This window comes from Sorex araneus, chromosome 3 (genome assembly GCF_027595985.1).
Source record: "Sorex araneus isolate mSorAra2 chromosome 3, mSorAra2.pri, whole genome shotgun sequence".
Taxonomy (NCBI): Eukaryota; Metazoa; Chordata; class Mammalia; order Eulipotyphla; family Soricidae; genus Sorex; species Sorex araneus.
The window spans coordinates 77,004,455-77,023,917 of NC_073304.1; the positions used below are offsets into that span (position 1 = coordinate 77,004,455).

General features: G+C 38.7%; 1 protein-coding gene across 1 annotated transcript; it reads right to left on the reverse strand.

The window, feature by feature from the left end:
- Positions 1–5,732: 5,732 nt before the first annotated feature.
- On the reverse strand, positions 5,733–6,674 carry LOC101558246 (olfactory receptor 11H6-like). Its single transcript, XM_004609719.2, has one exon. The coding sequence runs from the start codon at positions 6,672–6,674 to the stop codon at positions 5,733–5,735; it is 942 nt and encodes a 313-aa protein (XP_004609776.1).
- Positions 6,675–19,463: the final 12,789 nt, after the last annotated feature.

Consider the following 19,463-nt stretch of genomic DNA (forward strand, 5'->3'; position numbering starts at 1 on the left):
CAGGTAAGCCGTTTGCCTTGCATGCGGCAGACCAGGGTTTGATTCCCCCTCTTCTCTCGGAGAGCCTGGCAAGCTACTGAGAGTATCTCACCCGAATGGCAGAGCCTGGCAAGCTACCCATGGTGTATTTGATATGCCAAAACAGTAATAACAAGTCTCACAATAGAGATGTCACTGGTGCCCGCTTGAGCAAATCGATGAGCAACGGGATGAGAGTGATACAGTGATACAGTGATAGGTGAAATAGAAAAGCAGGTAATTCACTACAAATACAAAGTCCAAAGTTGCCAGAAAGTTTTGGCTTTTAAGTAACCAAGACTGACTTGGGGAACTGTGACAATGAGAGGTAAAATACAAAGGGAAGGTTAAAGATAAACTCAAGGGGATTAGGGATACTCCCAAGAGCGTGGTAAGCTTTTCTGGGAGGAGGAAAAGGAACAATTCCTCCCCGATGAAGCCTAAAACACTTAGGGTTAATATCCAACACTTTACAATGTAGTAGCAATAGACCCCAAGGAGAGAAAGCTTGGAAAAGGCCAAAACCAGCTTTGGAGATGTCAGGTGCACTTGTCACCTTGCCTGAGAGCCTCCCACACCTGTTCTCATTGGGCAAACAATGGATGTAGGTGATTTGGGTGCTTTCACCCCAGGATGTGTGTTCTTGAAGTTTCCCAAATGGTGTCTGTGGGAGAAGTGGGGAGCAAGGGAGGAAGTAGCTTTTATAGAGTCTTAATGCCTTTGTGCTCAACCCACACTGGTCTTCCTGGGGATGTACCTGGGACAGTAGGACTGTAAAATTTGCTATAAGCACCAGCATGAGCATCCCACCAGTCCCACTGGGTAGTCATTAGGCTACACCTAAAGTTCACTTAAATTTCAGAGTGAAATCTGTTTGCCCCCTCTCCCCTATACGCACACACACACACACACATACACACACACATACACACATACTCACTCACACTCACACACACAGTTTTTGGAAGCCGTGACATCAGGCTGAAGCCAGGGATTGCTCTTTGCAGGAAGATGAAGGTCAGTCCTGACCACTGCCCAGTTTCCAGATCCCGTGGAAAAATAAAAGTTTTACTTAGAAATATGAGAAAGAGCGAGCAAGAGAGAGAGTGAGAGCAAGAGAGAGAGAGAAAAGAGGGGAGAGAGAGGAGAGAGGAGAGAGAGAGAAAGAAAAAGGAGAGAAAGAGAGAAAGAGAGGAGAGTAAGAGAGAGAAAGAGAGAATCACCACAAGGCTTCTCCAGAGAGGAGAGAACTGAGGTGCACACTATAAGTTGAGGTGTGGATGACTCAGGATAGGTATGCGTTCCCTTTGCCTTTGCAAGGTTGATTTTATAGTTTAACTTTTCCTCTTTTTTTTTTTTTTAAATCAAATTGCCCCTGTTCTAGGCTTTCTTTTTCTTTTCTTTTTTTTTGCTTTTTGGGTCACCCCTGGCAATGCACAAGGGTTACTCCTGGCTCATGCACTCAGCAATCACACCACCTGTCGGTGCTCAGAGGACCATATGGGATGCTGGGAATTGAACCCGGGTTGGCCGCGTGCAAGGCAAACGCCCTACCCGCTGTGCTATCGCTCCAGCCCCCCTGCTCTAGGCTTTCTATCTGGGTAAGAATCTTGCTAGGATGTTGTCAAGGGAAGAGCTTAGAACTTTTGGTGGTTTTCTTTCCTGTTTCTTACCACAGTCTTTTGTTTCCACTGAAAGATCTCTTCTCTGGAAGGTTCCAGCCTTCTCCAGGTGGTGCTGATCCTAGTTAATATCTTATCAAGCTTCAATTCCCGCATTTGTGAAAGATCTTCATGCTTTGGGATTACTTTAAGGCTGGCAACAGAACTTCTTTATGTTACATCTTTTAGTACTTCCTGAGAAACTGATTTGTACCTGCCCCGCACCCTCCCCACCTCACACCAGTCCCCTGATTTCACAACTGATTCTTTTTACTTTATGGTATACATTCTCCAGCTTGCCTGGGAGTTTCTCATACCTGACTACTGGGTGTACAACATTTCATCTTAACTTTATGTAGTACAACATTTCACCTTCACTTCATGTAGTTCATCCCATTCCTGAGTGTTGCTTACAGAGCAACTTGGCTGTGTAATTACTTTATGACTCTCCCCCCTACCCCCTGCGGCAACTCCCTCCTACCCACCCCCCCCACACTTCCCAAATTACACTTCTTTGCTACACTCTTTGTCTTCTGAAATTTTTTTCTGCCATAATGGAAAACAGGCCTGGAAAATGTGGGGAGAGGTCAGTCCACTGTGCAAAGCTTTAGCGAGTCTTGACCCTCCTGGGCACTCACTGCTGAGGCTCTGTTGGATCAAGCGGAAGGTTGGTAATAGCACACTCTGGTGCCTACCTCTCCCTTTCGTGGCTCCCACCAATAGCCCCATCTAATACTCATTCAGTTTGGTTCATTTGTAGGATAGCTTTTGTTTTGTTTTGTTTTGGTTTTTGGGTCACACCTGGCGATGCACAGGGGTTACTCCTGGCTCATGCACTCAGGAATTACTCCCGGCGGTGCTCTGGGGACCATATGGGATGCTGGGAATCAAACCTTTGTCAGCCGCTGCTTGCAAGGCAAACACCCTACCTGCTCTGCTATTGCTCCAGCCCCTGTAGGATAGCTTTTGAAAAGGAATGTGGAAGTGTTATAATTTTGTGTTACCATAGATTGTAGGAATTTCAAAAGTTGAATACAGTGGTTCATAACTATCTATGTAGTGTAGGATAACATAGCCTCAGGTAGTTTAGGTTTATTGGGTTACTCCCATCACAGTGCTCCTATTCCTCTTTTTTTATTTGTAGCTTCTTTCTTAGTGTTCTGTTGACTTGTAAAGACTGTTTTTCTCTTCTCCTTGAGTCCTTTGCATAGTTTATTCAGAGCCATGTCCTTTTTGTATGGACACAGGAAGACTTAACAAATGTTATGCTTTTATAACCTGGGAGTCATTTGACTCTACATGATATTTTCCTCCTGGGCATCTGTTCTCTCGACCTAAGCCTCAGCTGCCCTTACTTCCTAGCACCCCCAAAAGCAGGGTCCCAACGAGGGATGAGACAGACCCAGGGCAAGCGGTGAGTTGTGTGCTACCCTGGCATCAAGATGGGCCTGGCCAAAGTGCCTAATGCTTAACTATAAGTTAAGAGCTTGATCATGGACAAATGTTGTCCTGATCCAAACAGTGATAACTAGATTTGGACCCTGCTAGTGTTAGGAGTGATTAATCTGGCCTGAGTGCTGTGGTCTGAGTCTGTGGCAAGATGTTGCCAAGAGAGCTGCCTTGCAAGCCTCAATGTATCTCTTGCTATGTCCATACAAAAATAACTAGTATTAAGATGTTAATAAGTGTTTGGACTAAGGAAAAGAAAAAAAAAAAAAAACCTAAGAGTCAGGAAGGGCTTTGGAATGCCCTGCCCTCAGGAAGGGTTTTCTTATGTTGATTTTGCTACCTGGCTGGGTGTAGCCTAGAGAGCAAGGTGGGAGAGACAAGTAGGAGGAGAGACTAGAGAAGTGAGAGCCTTCAGTAGATCGAGAGAGAGGACGGAGCTGGGAGTGCGAGAGATGAGAAAGATGGAAGATTGAATAAATGGTAACTTATCAGCAACCAGCTTGGTCCTCGTTCCTTCCGTCGCCTGCCCTTGACCAACAGCCATACACAGCGGTTCCAGAGCACCGGGGCGGTGAGACAGAGCCACCCGGAGAGCCTGCGAGTGCACGAGCCCCTCGGCAAGCTTTAGTTTTTTGCAATGTAATACTATCTCCTGTGAGCCTTTAAAAAGCACCAGTGTCCAGTGACCAGAAGGACTGGTCCACTGTTGGAAGCCTGCCTCAAATGCTGGGAAGAAGGCAGTTGGGATAGAGAAGGGACCACTATGGCAAAGATAGCTGGAAATCATCACTGAATAAGAACTGCTGAAAATAGATAAAGGAACAAACATGAGAACCTCTCTGTATCTGTATTGTAAACAAAAATGTGTGTGTGAGAGAGAGAGGAGAGAAAGAAAGAAAGAGAGAGAGAGAGGCTGTGGGGGAGGGTGTTGTGATGGAAAATGCACACTGGTGGAGGGATGGGTGTTGGAACATTGTATGACTTGACACCCAACCATGAACAGCTTTGTGTCTGTATATCTCATGGTGATTAAATTATAAAATAATAAATAAAATGACTTTAGGGGTAAAAACAACTACAGCAGCAACAACAACAACAACAAAAAACACCAAAAACCCAAACAAGAAACAGCACCAGTGTGTAGGTCCTACTGTAGTACTGAGCTAATCAATGAAGAACTGTGGCTCAGGAGTGAGCCTTTCAGAGAATCTGGGGCAGAAGTGGTTTTCCAATTTAAATGTGCCTGGAAATCAATGAATGATAAAGTAAAAACTTTGCTTCAATGGGCCAGTGATAACCCTGAGACCCTGCCCTCTCAATAACCCCCCCAAAGCAGGAGTAACCCTCCCTGAGTATCACCAGGTTTGCCTAAAATGCTTTTTCCCAGGACTGGAGTGATAGCACAGCTGGTAGGGCATTTGCCTTGCACGCAGCTGACCCAGGTTCAATTCCTCCATCCCTCTCAGAGAGCCTGGCAAGCTACTGAGAGTATCCCACCCGCACGGCAGAACCTGGCAAGCTACCCGAGGCAAGCACGGGTGTGGTATATTCGATATGCCAAAAACAGTAACAACAAGTCTCACAACGGAGATGTTACTGGTGCCCGCCCAAGCAAATCGATGAACAATGGGATGACAGTGCTACAGACAGTGCTACAGTGCTTCCTCCCAAACCACACTTTCAGTAGAAAAGGTTGTGTGAAAAAAAGTATATGTATATACATATATACATATGATACTTATATACACATATACATAGAAATATATATACATGTACACATATAGACATATACATATATACATACACATATACATACATATGTACACATATACATATACTTACATGTACACATATAGACATATATACGTAAACACATATACATGCATATGTACACATATACATATCCATACATGTACACATATAACTACACACATACATACATATATGTGCAGAGTGAAAGCACATTTAATTAGATGAGAATAAAATAAATCACATTATTGGGCAAAGGGATTGATGAAGAGAAGGAAGGCAGTAATTTCTAAGGATTAACTTTTTGGGGACACCTCCCAAATGGTGCTCAGGCAGTCGAGTGGTGACTCCTGGAGACTACACTTCATCCAGGAGATGTTCTTTACACTTTATCTAGGAGATCTAAAATATAGATTGTCACCTAATTTGTATGCTTTCTCTAGATACTGTCCTGACCATCAAGAATGATCTAATTACTCAGAAAATATGAATATACATTTATTTAAATTGACATTTTGATTTTTTTGTAGATGTTCTGTTGGGTTCTAGAATTTCATAAGTTAAAAAAGCATAGTCTCTGAATTTAAAAAATAACTCACATTCAAATACAGAAGAGTATTTGCAAACTTCTAATTATAATACAAGAAATAATAAAAGATACATTAAATAGAGTTACAAGTAATGTGTGATGGAAGAGACAATGAATTTTTCCTAGGGAAAGGCTTCACCATGATCTGGCATTTAGAATTTTGAAATGCCTACTCCAAAAAGTTCACTTCTGTTTTCCAGATTTTCAACAGGAGGCTCATAGACGGAGCTCCTTTGGGATTAAGTCACTAACATTACAAACCACTTTTAAGAACCCCCAAAAACTTTCTTCAAGGCATCCTTCATTTCTTTATTCCGAAGGCTGTAGATCATGGGGTTGAAAAAAGGGGTCAAAACAGAGTAGAACAAAGTTGTGAACTTCTGCATACCCTCGGCTTGTCCTGACCCTGGACTCACATATGTCATCATGACAGAACCATAGAAGAGAAACACCACAGCTAGGTGTGAGGAGCAGGTGGAGAAGGCTTTCTTCCTCCCGGCACCAGAGGGCACCTTCATTACAGCCCTCAGCACCAGGGTGTAGGAGCCAGTAATGTAGAAAAATGTGGCAAAGATGAGAAGGGAACTCATTGTGCCACATATGAGAACAGTCCCTGGAATAGGGACACAGGCTGAAGCCAGAGCCAGCAGAGGACCCAGGTCACACAGAAAATCATCAATCACATTGGGACCACAAAATGGTAGCTGGGTAACAAGTATCACTGGGATTAGAAACCAGAGAAAACCATATACCCAGCAAAAGATGACTAGGCTGTTACAGAACTTAGTAGTCATGATGGTGGGATAGTGCAGTGGGCGGCAGATGGCCAAGAACCGGTCATAGGCCATGATAGAGAGGAACAAGCACTCAGTTGTTCCCAATGAGAAGAAGAAGTACAACTGGAGGAGGCATCGAGCAAAGGAGATGGTTTTGGTCTTGGAGAGGAAGTTGGCCAGCATGTTGGGAACATCAGAATTGACATAGCAGATCTCCAGGAAGGAGAAGTTGGCCAACAGGATATACATGGGAGTGTGGAGCCTCCGGTCCCAGCGTACAGCACACACGATGGCCATGTTCCCAAGGAGAGTCAGGATGTAAGTCATGAAGAATATGGAAAATAGGACTATCTGTGTTTCCCAGTCACAAGAGAAGCCCAAGAGGATGAACTCCCTCACAGTGTGGGAAATATTTCTGGCGTCTGAGGTCATTTCTTTCTATGCTGGTTAGAATTGGAGGAGAAATAACATATATATGGGGGGTTACACCTCTTGCTTCTTCCCTTCCCTCCACCTACCATCACCTGCCCTTTGTGAGCACATTTTTCTTCATCATGATTGGGGCAGCAGGGGTTGTGTCTAGACCAGTGGTGTCTGTTTTTGACATTGATTATACACATGTCTAAATTACATACATTCATCAAGAAAATATTGACAACAATTTTTTAAAAATTTCTTTTAAAATTAAAACAAACAGGGAAATAAAGTTGTTTTGTTTCCTTCAGTGATCTGCCATTTGCACTCAGCTTTGGAGAACAACATTCCAGACATAGTTGAATGACTAAAGTGAAATAGGGTTACAAACTTTTAAATGGATAATTCAATGATAAGAAATTGGGCTGGAGTGTTAGTACAGCAGGTAGGGTGTTTGCCTTGCATGCGGCCGACCCGGGTTAAATTCCCAGCATCCCATATGGTCCCCTGAGCAATGCCAGGAGTAATTCCTGAGTGCATGTGCACCCCTGTGTATAGCCAGATGTGACCCAAAAACCAAAAAAAAAATTAGAAGTGGTAGATTTATTGAACAAAAGAGCAATTTTTCCTTACTGGCATTAATCAGAGAACATGAAGCTTTTAAGCAAAGTATGAAAATAATCACAGAATTAAAGGTGGCATTTCTAGACCATTATTGCTGTATTTTTTTTATATCTATGGATGGTTGTGGTACATACAATTCAGACTTGAACATTTTCATAGTCACTTGGGGAAGGTTTTGAAAAGTGAAAGTCCTGGAATTTAACCTAAATTTGGGATCCACTTACATGGTGGAATATGACCTAGAGACTTTGCATATCTTGACTCTGCTATTTCTTAAGCAAAATTTCCTTAGTATAGAATTTAACATCTGAAACATTGCTACTTTATCTATAAAACATAGATTTCAATATCTTCTAGGAAGATATCATGAAAAAAATTTTAAAGTAAAATTTCTTATTTAGGAAATAGAAGAGAGAAACTTGTAAAGTAGAAAAAAGGAACCACACACTCCCTGTAGGGTTGTGGGGCAACCCCCCCAAAGAAGTGCACCCCAGAGTTGCACATCCAGAATAGATGGGGGGGGGGAGACTTCAAAATGAGCTTGCCTTTTCTTAAATGACTAATCCTCTGGGAGAAATTCAACAAATTTATGCGTAAACTTAACCCACAACAACTATGAAGGTTTAATTTGTAGTTTTCATGTCATGTCTGCAAGGGCACATAACCATACAAGTAGCACAACAAATTTATTCACATAGAATTTTCTGAGGATGGCCACTCATACATCTATTGCAAACCACAACACCCAAAAGGAGAGAGAGAAAACAAAAAGGATGCCCTGCCACAGAGGTGGGGTGTGGTGGGAAGGGATGGGGTGAGGGTGGTGGGAGGGATACTGGTGGTAGAGAATGGGCACTGGTGGAGGGATGGTTTCTCGAACTTTGTCAGACGGAAACACAAGCATGAAAATGTGTAAATCTGTAACTTTACCCTCATGGTGACTCACTAATAAAACATTTAAAAAATAAAAAAAAGAAAATGTGTAGACCCAGGATCATTGCACATTATAATTAAAATGGCTCAGAGAAATACCAGTTATTCAATGCCAAGAGGACACACCAATTTCTGAGGGTCTTTTTAGCCACATGGTTAGGGAAGAACTCACCCCTAACAATGTAATTAGATGTTGGCTATACTATCAAAATGAAGACAGCTTGGCTCTCATCCTATTTTTAGGTTCCAAATTGGGGAATGGAAGATTCAGAACTTGGTGTGATTGAGAACCACCTTGCATTTGCAAATTTAGAGTGAACGGAGCGAATGTCCAGTTCTTTACATTGTCATGTGATGGAGAAGATAATTGCCTTAAGTTCTGACATTATCTACTATTTAAAAAATTATTATTATTTTTATTATCTGCTTTTTAATGGAATTTTGCAGAAGGAAACTTGCTTTTTGGGGGAACAGCTTGAAGGAACAGTTAACCCTTAGGTACAAGCCAATACCAGTTAACCTTCCTATTAATACAAAGAGTATAAATTACCTTTTAAGTATAGTGATTGCCTTTTTTGTTATTTTAGAGGGGAGACTTAGCAAGGATTTAAGTCTTTACTTAATAAATGAAATAAAGACTCAAAGAGGCTATGCTCAAAAGGCTACTTGGTTTCCAAACCAGAAAGACATGGTCAGGATAGATAGTCAGGATAGTATTGTGGCTCTCATCTGACTATTCAACCATTTTAGAGACATGACAGAATAAATGTATCTAAAATGTCACCTATCCCAGGGAAAAGGTGCTTGGAGTTTTTATTGCCCCATAGCTATTTTATATTTTAGTAATAAGAATAGTTAGGGTATACAATAGTTGAAAAGCTGAATGTGTGAAACTTGTTTAGTGTGGTCATCAGCTGACCATGAAAGTGAGATTTATGCCATGTACTATTTCATGACAGTAGAGCTTGGCAAGCTACCAAGAGTATCCCGCCCGCACGACAGAGCCTAGCAAGCTACCCGTGACATATTTGATATGCCAAAAATGGTAGCAACAAGTCTCACAATGGAGACATTACTGGTGCCCACTGGAGCAAATCGATGAACAACAGGATGACAGTGCTACAGTGCTACAGTCAAAAAAAAAAAAAGATGACAAGGGGCATGTCTTGGGAACTTTGGTAGTGGTGAGGTAAGAAAACTGTACACCAAGACCATAAATGTTAATGCCATTTTAAACACATTGACTTACCTATAACAAAGAAAAAGGCGAAGAGATCCATTTCAAATAAATTGGAGAAGGCAATTCAGAGATTTTCTTTATCTTTTTTTTTTGGTGGGGGTGGGGGGGTAGAGGTTTGTTTGGGCCACACCTGGCAGTCCTCAGGGCTTACATACTCTTGGTCTTTGCTCAGGGATCACCCCTGGCAGTGTCTGAGGGAACCATAGGAGGTGTCAAGGATGGAATTGAAAGTTGCTGTACACAGAACAAGTGCCTTACCCATGGTACTCTCTCTGGACCCAGCAGATAGTTTTTTAAAGTTAATCACATTTAATTGACTTTACTGATATGCAACATTTAGCTCCTCAATAGTTATTCATTACCTGTGGCAAATCAACGTTCATTCCTTGATGTAAAATCAAAATAAGATATTGAGTTAAAAAAATGAAATGAGAAGAAATTTAAGATCAGATGCTAAGAAACAGTAAGAGGCAGAAGACACATATAGCAGAACAGATAATTGCTTCTTAGAATTTTTGGATGTTATACTATTATTGGGGCTGGAGCGATAGCACAGCGGTTGGGCATTTGCCTTTCAAGCGGCAGACCCGTGTTCGATTCCTCCGCCCCTCTCGGAGAGCCCGGCAAGCTGCTGAGAGTATGGAGCCCGCACGGCAGAGCCTGGCAAGTTACCCGTGTGTATTGGATATGCCAAAAACAGTAACAATAAGTCTCTCAATAAAAGATGTTACTGGTGCCCGCTCAAACAAATTGATGAGCAACGGGATGACAGTGATACTGTTATTAGAAACTTTGATCATTAGCCTATTATTAGTTTTATTTAAAAATACCCTACCAATTATATATTTTATCCTTGCTTCCTATTCCTGTCATCTTGAAGTTCTATTTTATAACTGTTTTTGTGGCAGAAAGGACAATTGACTCAATGTGTTACCTTCTAGAGACTCACTTAAGGGAATGGTTGACTTTTTTTTCAGATAGCTAGGTTCCTCCTATATTCAAGGAAATAAACTGAAATCAGTCTAGGTATTTCTTTGGAATAATACATTGCTTACATTTTGTGGTATCAAAAGTATCATGAATTAGGAAGGGATCTAAAAATATCACATCTTAGTAATCTAAACTCACTGAATCTTAGAACTGGAAGAGATTTTTAGCATCACTAGCCTGTGATCACTAGTCACAAGATGTCATTGGAAATCAGGAAAGCTTTCATTTTCAGTAGCTTCAAATTTCCTTTCTTGTATTATAGGGTCACTTTACTATTTTGATTTAGGCTCTGACCTTGGTTTCAGTGAAGAGAGTTTAGCAATTAAGTACCCAACATATGTATATGCATTGCTAAAATTTTTGTTTGGTTTTTTGGTAGTATAGTCAGTCATGTTCAGGATTTACTCCTGGCTCTGTGTTTTCGGATTACTCCTGGCTGTGCTCAAGGGACTATTATATACAGTACTGGGAATTGTACTCAGTTTGACTCTGTGCAAGGCATGTGCTCTATCTGCTGTGCTATCTGTTTGGCCCTGTTTTTTAAAAAAAATTTTTGGGTGAAGAGGCAGCACACCCAGTAGTGCTCAGGTGCTATTTTTGGCTCTATGTTTGGCTATTACTCCTGCTTGTGCTTGGGATATTGAACCTGGGTTAACCATATGCAAGGCAAGCACTTTACTCCCTGTACTAGTTCTTTGGTTCCAGTGTTAGGATTTTGAACAAGCATTCTTTCTATTTTTCAACAACAGCTAACATAATGATTGAGTCACAGGAGGCAGTTCTTGGCAGCACCTACCAGATTTGCATTCTTTTAATGGTATTATGTTGATACTCAGAATACTTCTGAGCCTAGAATATTGAATACTGGTAGAATTTTTTGAAATATAAAAATATTAGAATTTTGATGTGAGTTCTCAAGTATTTTTTGAAATCTGTATTTATGATAAGCATTTGTGTTTTTTTTTTCAGCTGAATACAACATGATTTTTAGGGTGTTCATCATCCTAGTTGCTTTTTTTCTTGTTCATGTCTTTCTGATGGTGTGATGTTTCTATAACAACGAGTATCCCTAATTCTATGTATTAGCAAAGAGCACAGCTATATTATAATCTCTGCTCTAGAAAGTCATGTAAGTCTTAAGTTAACATTGTTTATTGTTTATTTTGAGCACTATTATTATTATCACCATTATTTTGGGTTTGGGGCCACAACTGGTGATGATTACTCCTGGCTCTGTGCTCAGGCAGTGCTCACTGGGCCATAAGTGGTAATGGGGATTGAACTGAGATGGCTATTGTGCAAGGCAAGTGCTTTATTTATTTATTATTATTTTTTTAATGATTGTTTTGTTTTTAATATGTCATACTCTTATTGCAATTTTACCAAGGCAAAAAATACGTAACATAAAACTACCTTTTTTTTTTTTTTTTTTTTTGCTTTTTGGGTCACACCTGGCATTGCACAGGGGTTACTCCTGGCTCATGCACTCAGGAGTTACTCCTGGCGGTGCTCAGGGGACCATATGGGATGCTGGGAATCAAACCCGGTCGGCTGCGTGCAAGGCTGCGTGCAAGGACCTACTGCTGTACTATCACTCCAGCCCCATAAAACTACCTTCTTATCTATTTTTTTAGCCTTTTTAAAAAATTTATTTTATTTTTATTTTATTTTATATTTAAAAAAATTTTTTATTAGTGAATCACCGCGAGGTACAGTTACAAACTTATGCACTTTCGTGTTTGCATTTCAGTGCTTTAACCTTTATACTAGCTCTCCAGCCCTTTATATTTTTGACTTTTTTTAACTTTGCATTTTACAAAAATCTCTATAGCTTGTTCACAATAACTTACTTAAAGTCTTTTTTTTGACACATGAGATGTTTGGTTTGTTGAGTTTTTAAAATGAGAGAGACTATTTAATTTTACTAAGTGTATAAATCTCTTATGATCTTATTTCAAATATTAGCTTTCTTTTCCAAAAATGGAAAATAAATCACCCATAAATTTGATAAAATTTTTTGTTTCACCCAAACATTTGATTAAAAATTATGTCGAATGTGAGAAAAATGTTATTTTAGTTCAACTAAAATGGCTAACCTAAAAATAGTTTTATGGTATAAAGGCAGAAAAATGCTTATGTCTAGAAAAAATTCTGGCATATATTATCAAACAAAAGTTTAATAACATTTTTGCAACACAATTTTGAAATTTAAGATGATTACTAAATTTTGGTGTTTTATTTTCTTTAAGTATCTAGAAATTTTTTGTGAGATTGGCTTTGAAATCACATCTAAAACTTCTTTCTGCACCCTGATATATAATTTTCCTAGGTTTAGGAACGTAAGCCTATTTTACATATTGATGGTCCTTTTATTTCATTTTCATGTATCAATTCTCTTATATAGTTGTTCTGTTTTCTTGAACCTCTTTTTCTTGGTTTGTTTTTTGGCCACATCCAATAGAGCCAGGGGCTATTTCTGGCTCCGTGGTCAGGAGTGATCCTGTCACTGCTTCTGGACCTTGGCGGTGACCATTTGTGATGGCAGGAATTTCAACCAGGGTTGGCTGCAGACAAGGCAGGTGTTTTACTTCCTTTTTGTACTTTGGTCCTAGAGCTTTTTTTGAACATAGTCTACTTTAAATCCATAGGTACCTTGCCTTTCTCTCTCCAGAGATCAGGAACCAACTCAGCTTTTTCCTTCCCTCTCACAAACTGTGCAATTCCAGAGACCCTCTCATTGCAATACTATTAGCAGGTTTTGGAAATGCCTTCTGTAGACATATCCTAGTAAAGTGAAAAGCTAACTAAATTTTTAGTCAGCTTTTTTAGAGAAACCCATTTTTTATAATCACTTCTTTTCATTAAACTTTCTATTTGATGTTTCCTTATCTCCCTTACCCCCTCCACTAAGGTTTTTTAGAAATACTCCTAACATGACTTGATGAGTTGGGATTTCTGTTCCTGGAAAATAAATCACAAAGCTACCCATCTGATATTTAGAACTTTATAATTAAGAAACAGTATTTTATAACATAATGTAACTAGTCAAATGTTTTAAAATTACTCTATTTTTTCACTGTTTCCATAACAAACTATTGCTTATTTTCATTAGGTATTTTTATAATTTGCTATCAGTTGTTTGGAAGTTTATAGACTAGTTACAATCTTTCCAGGCTTATTTTCTAAATTTCATTTGCTTTAATAACTAGTCTGGCCAAACCATTTAAAAAAAATTCAACAAGTTTACTGAGAAGCTATTGCATTCTTATGTACTTTTAAATGCAAGAAACATTTTGAAGAGTATATTTACACTCTTGAATGGTGAAATGTCTTAAATTATGAGATACTGTTCTTTATAATAAACTCAAGGGTCATTTTTAAAAAGTGAATATGAAATTTCAGCACAAATTGACAAAGCTAAATTTATAGCTTTCAGATTTCTGGATGGAATTTGTTAAATTTAAATATAAAATGTATTTTTTCTTGCTTTTTAAACTAACAAAGATGAATAAAGCTAATACCAAGGTTGGGAAAGGGGCAATAAAATGATTATCCAGAAAAATTGTTGGAGGGGATAAAAAAAAACTTGTAACTTTTTTACCTGGCAGGACTTTAGAAATGCTCAAAGTCTTTATGTTCATACTCATTAAATCAAAAATCAAAAATAAATAATTAGCAAGGTTTTCTTAACAATGCATAACAATTTTTAGGAATTAAAATATAGATTTTGATTCAAACCGGGTAGAGAAATTCATGGAAAAAATAAAACTAGTGGATGCTTCTCAAAGTCAGATGATAATTTATAATATTCTTCATAGGCATGCAATTTCTCAAGATTTTAATAAACATCTTTTATAATCTGAACAAAATCATTATCTAACATGGTTTTTGGAGATATTTACTCTTTGGGTCTTTTACCTCCTCTAAGCACTTTAAGTGACATAACGCTATTCCTGAATTGTTCCAAGCTGTTATGAAGTCCTCATATTTGGGTCATGTTTGACTTACCACGGAGTAACTTATCTCCCATTCACTTCTATGTGACACCAAGTCAATGAAGCTGGCTTCCCTGTGTCAGGGCTGAGAAAGGGAAAAGTCTTCACGGTACAACCCGAAGACTGGGCTTGAGTTCTGGGTGATCAATGCCATTTCATAAACCTGGAGTGAGGATTAGGAGTTAAGTTTGAAAGATCAAATGTAACATTATGAGAAACAAAACCCCATATCTGAGAATGATTCCTTATCTCTTACCTTAATAGGCTCTGGGCTGGTTTGTTTTCTCCCAGTGGAAGGAATCATATCTTATCCTGGGTCTACTTTTCTTCCCTAGAAAAAAACAAAAAAACCATGATATTATCTTGAATTTTGGATTTGCTTTTCTTCAGTAAATTTTATTTTTAGGAGAATTCTGCAGTGAGAATTTGGGTCACAAATACTGTAGTTCTAACAGAAAAATTATATGAAGGCAATATTTTAATTTTTCTCTAATATTTCTCATTGATAACGTTGGAAGGGAATTATTTTTCTTCCCCAACAAGTAAGGTAGAAAAGCAGTTTCTAAAACTCACATTTCCATACTCAAAATATAATGGATATATTTTTTTGTCCCACATTCATGAAATAGAGGTATCTGTCCTTTGTTGATGTTGATTCAGACACTGATAAGATACTGATAATTCAGATGCCTTTTTCTTGCTCTCCAATTTCCCTGGGTCTCAGAGTTCTGTCTCTTGTGCTTTCAATTTCAGTGCTTTTGGGAATTTTCTTTTTATTTTTAGTTCTGAGGGACATGTTGTTTTTGTTGCTGTCTTCTTTTTTTTTCCCTCTCCAGCAGTGATAAGAATGGAAGCTTGGTATCTCCTTTGTCCCTAGGTAAAACTATTGCTGGGTCAAAGCCAGCTTTCCTAAAGGGATATTTTGCCAAGATTCCCTGGGTGGACCTTACTCAAAGGATCAAACCCTTGATAAGTTAATTTCAAATATCTGATACTCTTTTTTTGTCCAAGTATTCTATTCTGATCTATTGGCAAGGTTCAGTTGATATGATATTCTGCACCTTTCATTAAAGGAACTCCTATTTTGTCTACTCATTTGAATTCATTGCATAGATCTAAAAGTCTATCCATGCTTGGAGCTTTCATTTACCTTGCCATACAAATATTAGTGATTTATATTGATTCACTGGAGCTATAGCACAGCAGGTAGGGTATTTGCCTTGCCCTCGGCCGAGCCGGGTTCGATTCCTCCGTCCCTCTTGGAGAGCCCAGCAAGCTACCGAGAGTATCCCGCCTGCACGGCAGAGCCTGGCAAGGTACTGGTGTTGTATTTTATATGCCCAAAACAGTAACAACAGGTCTCACAATGGAAACGTTACAGGGAACAACGGAAAGACAGTGCTACAGTGCAATGTTTGTTATATGCCAAGAAGTAAGATGAGTAACATTTATAAATAAGCTCATTTAGTTCTCATAATAGATCCAGTAGTTTATAAATTATTCTATTTATTTTGTAAAGTCATTAAAACTTAGAATTTAATCTATTTAGGGTTTCACATAAAATTATTTAGAAGCCAATATCTGAGTTAAGTTTTCTAAAATACTAATAAACCATTTACAATGCATCCTTGCTTGGAAGAGAGGAAAACTCATCTCACATCAAGCACTATGTCAAATTTTTCTATGTAAGTTATGTTACTTAATTCTTGCAAACTCTTTGCTATAAGTATTACCGTTGCAATGTAAAAAATTCAAAGTAAAATGAAAGTAATATTTTCATACAAAAATTTGGGAGACTCAGAAAAATTAAGGGGTTAATTTCATCTGCTGTACATAAGTTCAGATTAAAAACTTGACATAGTTCTCTGGTCTTTTATGATATAACAATTTCTCATATACACATACACACATATGGTCATAACATTTACAACTCAGCATCTTCCTTGTATTTTTTAATGCAGTTCAACCTAGGCACTGTATTAGAATATTCTACTTGTATTTTTATATAGGAATTAAAAAATGTAATTCAAACTTTAATATCTTAAGAATTTACAATAATTACTTTGATGATATTTTTCTTAATGTATTGAGAATAAAAATAAAATTGTTGTGGAGGCCATTCCCAGTGATCCTTGTGGGCAATTCAATTGCACAGCCAAGCTGTATGGGTGGGATCATGCAGGCTTGGAATGAAACTCAGAGCTTCACGCAAGCCAAATGCTCTACCATTTGAGCCACATCTCTGGCTCTTAGATTATTTTAAATGTCCTAATCTTAAAATAATGTAATAAAGATTCACTGTCACTGTCACTGTCATCCTGTTGTTCATTGATTTGCTCGAGTGGGTGCCAGTAATGTCTCCAGTCATCCCAGCCCTGAGATTTTACCAGCCTCTTCTTACTCGTCCTTCCAAACGGTGCCATATTGGAGGCTCTTTCAGGGTCAGGGGAATGAGACCCGTTATTGTTACTGTATTTGGCATATCGAATATACCATGGGGAGCTTGCCAGGTTCTGCCGTGCATAATAAATATTATTGTGTCTATTTGTTTAATGTTGCAATATTTTCTAAAATAGGTTGTTTGAAAGAGAAGTATACTGTAATGTAAATCTTCAATTTTTCAATACATATTGCCAAATTGTCTTCCAAAAATATTTATCAAAAGATATGCTGATGAGGATACTATCTCCTGGTATGTTTTTATTTTATTTACTTATTTATTTACTTATTTTTAATTGATTAATTAATTTATTTTTTAATTGAATCACCATGTGGAAAATCACAATGCTTTCAGGCTTAAGTCTCAGTTATACAATGCTGAAACAACCATCCCTTCACCAGTGCACATATTCTACCACCAAAACCCCCCCAGTATACCTCCTATCCCCCTACCCACCCACCCCCCGCCTGTGTAACTGATAAATTTCACTTTACTTTCTCTTTACTTTGGTTAAATTCAATATTTCAACAAAAAACTAACTATTATTGTTAGGAGTTCCCCACTAGAGTCAGACCTGCTGTGAAGAAACATGAAGTCTCTCTTAGCGATTTCGGCCATGTGGTTTTGGATTTCTGTATTTTAGCAACTAAGTCCAGGGAAATTTCTTCCAGAAATTGGATCATTGCAAGCTTGTATCTCTCATTTGTGGTCCTCATAATATGGCGGTCACCACGCCCTATCCCCCCCCCCCCCCCCCACGGCAAGGAAAAGGCTAGAGAGAAAAACCTTTCCCCTCCTGGGCAGGCATAGGACCGAGGCTTAGTTCTCAGTCTGGAGACACTTCTGCAAGGAGATGCTGGTACCAAAAGTAGTTTAGCTGGCCTCTGTGATCATGCTCGTGCAGCTTTGGTGAGGCCGCACACATGCAGCCCCCGGGATCACATCTCGGCGACTCTCCTGGTATGTTTTTGATCAGCTTAAGCACTTTAAGCACTGTTGTCATATTGTTCATCGATTTGCTTGAGCGGGCACCAGTTAAAGTCTCCATTGTGAGACTTGTTGTTACTGTTTTTGGCATATCAAATATGCCATGGGTAGCTTGCCAGGCTCTGCCATGCAGGCGAGATACTCTCAGTAGTTTGCTGGGCTCTCTGAGAGGGAGGAAGGAATCAAATCCAGGTGGGCTGTGTGCCAGGCAAATACCCTACCTGCTGTGCTATTGCTACAGTCCTGATTTAATCAGCTTATAGATTGTATTTTAAAAATATATCCCTAGGGCCAGAGATATGGAACAGGTAAGGAGCTTGTCTTGTATACATCTGAACTCAGTTTGTAGTTTTATATTTGTTTGTGAACTACACCTGGCTATTCTCAGGGTTTACTCCTGGCTCTGCACTCACCTTGTACAAGGCCAGTGCCTTATCTGCTGTACTGTCTTTCTAGCCCCTTCTGGCCCTGATTTGATCTCTGGCACTGTGTATGGTCCCCCAGCAATGCCAGTAGTGTTCCTTGAACGAAGATTCAGGAGAAAGCCTGAACATCAGCCATACCCTCAAATCTCTACAAATGAAAAGCACTTACATCACACTTTATAGATATATTTATTTGGTTACTAATAATGCTAACCTCCCTGCAGTTTTTTAATTGACCATATAAGTTTAGAATATGCAGCATGATGTTTAATTTACATACACTATAGAATGACTGCCAGAGTAACTGTAGCTATCATTCATTATCTCATGGTACCAAAATTAAAGAAAAATTTTTCCTTATATAGAAACTCAGGATTTTTTCATAACGTTCTTATATATTATATAGCAATGTTAACTATAGCTATTATGTTATGCATTCCATACATAGTACTAATTTATGTTTTAGAACTGTAAATCTATAATTTAACAAACTTCACACAGTTCTCCCTCTTACCAATTCTTGCCTATGGTAATCACAAATCTGATCTCCCCTAGATTTTTATTTCTGTTTTAGATTCTTCATATAGGTGTGATGACACATTTTGTGTCTTTCTCTGTCTGACTCATTTCATTTAATATATCACTTTTAAGTTCCATCATTTGGGGGTATGAATTTGCTGTGTGTATAGTATGATTTTCTCTTTTTTTCAGCTTAATAATATTAAACTCTATATATTCCATATTTTTAAAAATATCTTTGTTAATTGATGGACAGTTAGGCTGTTTCTATGTTTTAACTATTATAAACAATTCTGAAATGACATGAGTGTGTATCTTTGGCATAATCTTTCACCTTCTTCAGATATATTCCTTTAAGTGATATTTCTGGATCATATGGTAATTCTATTACCATTTGTTTTTGGTGGTGGTGGGAGACACCCCTGGCAGTGCTTAGGGGACCATCTGTAATGCTGGAGGTTGATCCCAGGTAGGCCATGTACAAGACAAGCACTCTACCCGCTGTACTATAGCTCAAGCCCTTATTCTTAAGTTTTTGAGTAAACACCATACTGTTTCCATTTGATTGTACCAGTTTATAATGCTAATAGAGATTTAGGATTCCTTTTATCCCCCATTCTCTTCAGCATTTACTTCTTGTTCTTCTTCTGATGC

Excerpts from the sequence above, each read along its gene's own strand:
- LOC101558246 (XM_004609719.2), bottom strand. The coding sequence starts at position 6,674 with ATGACCTCAGACGCCAGAAATATTTCCCACACTGTGAGGGAGTTCATC.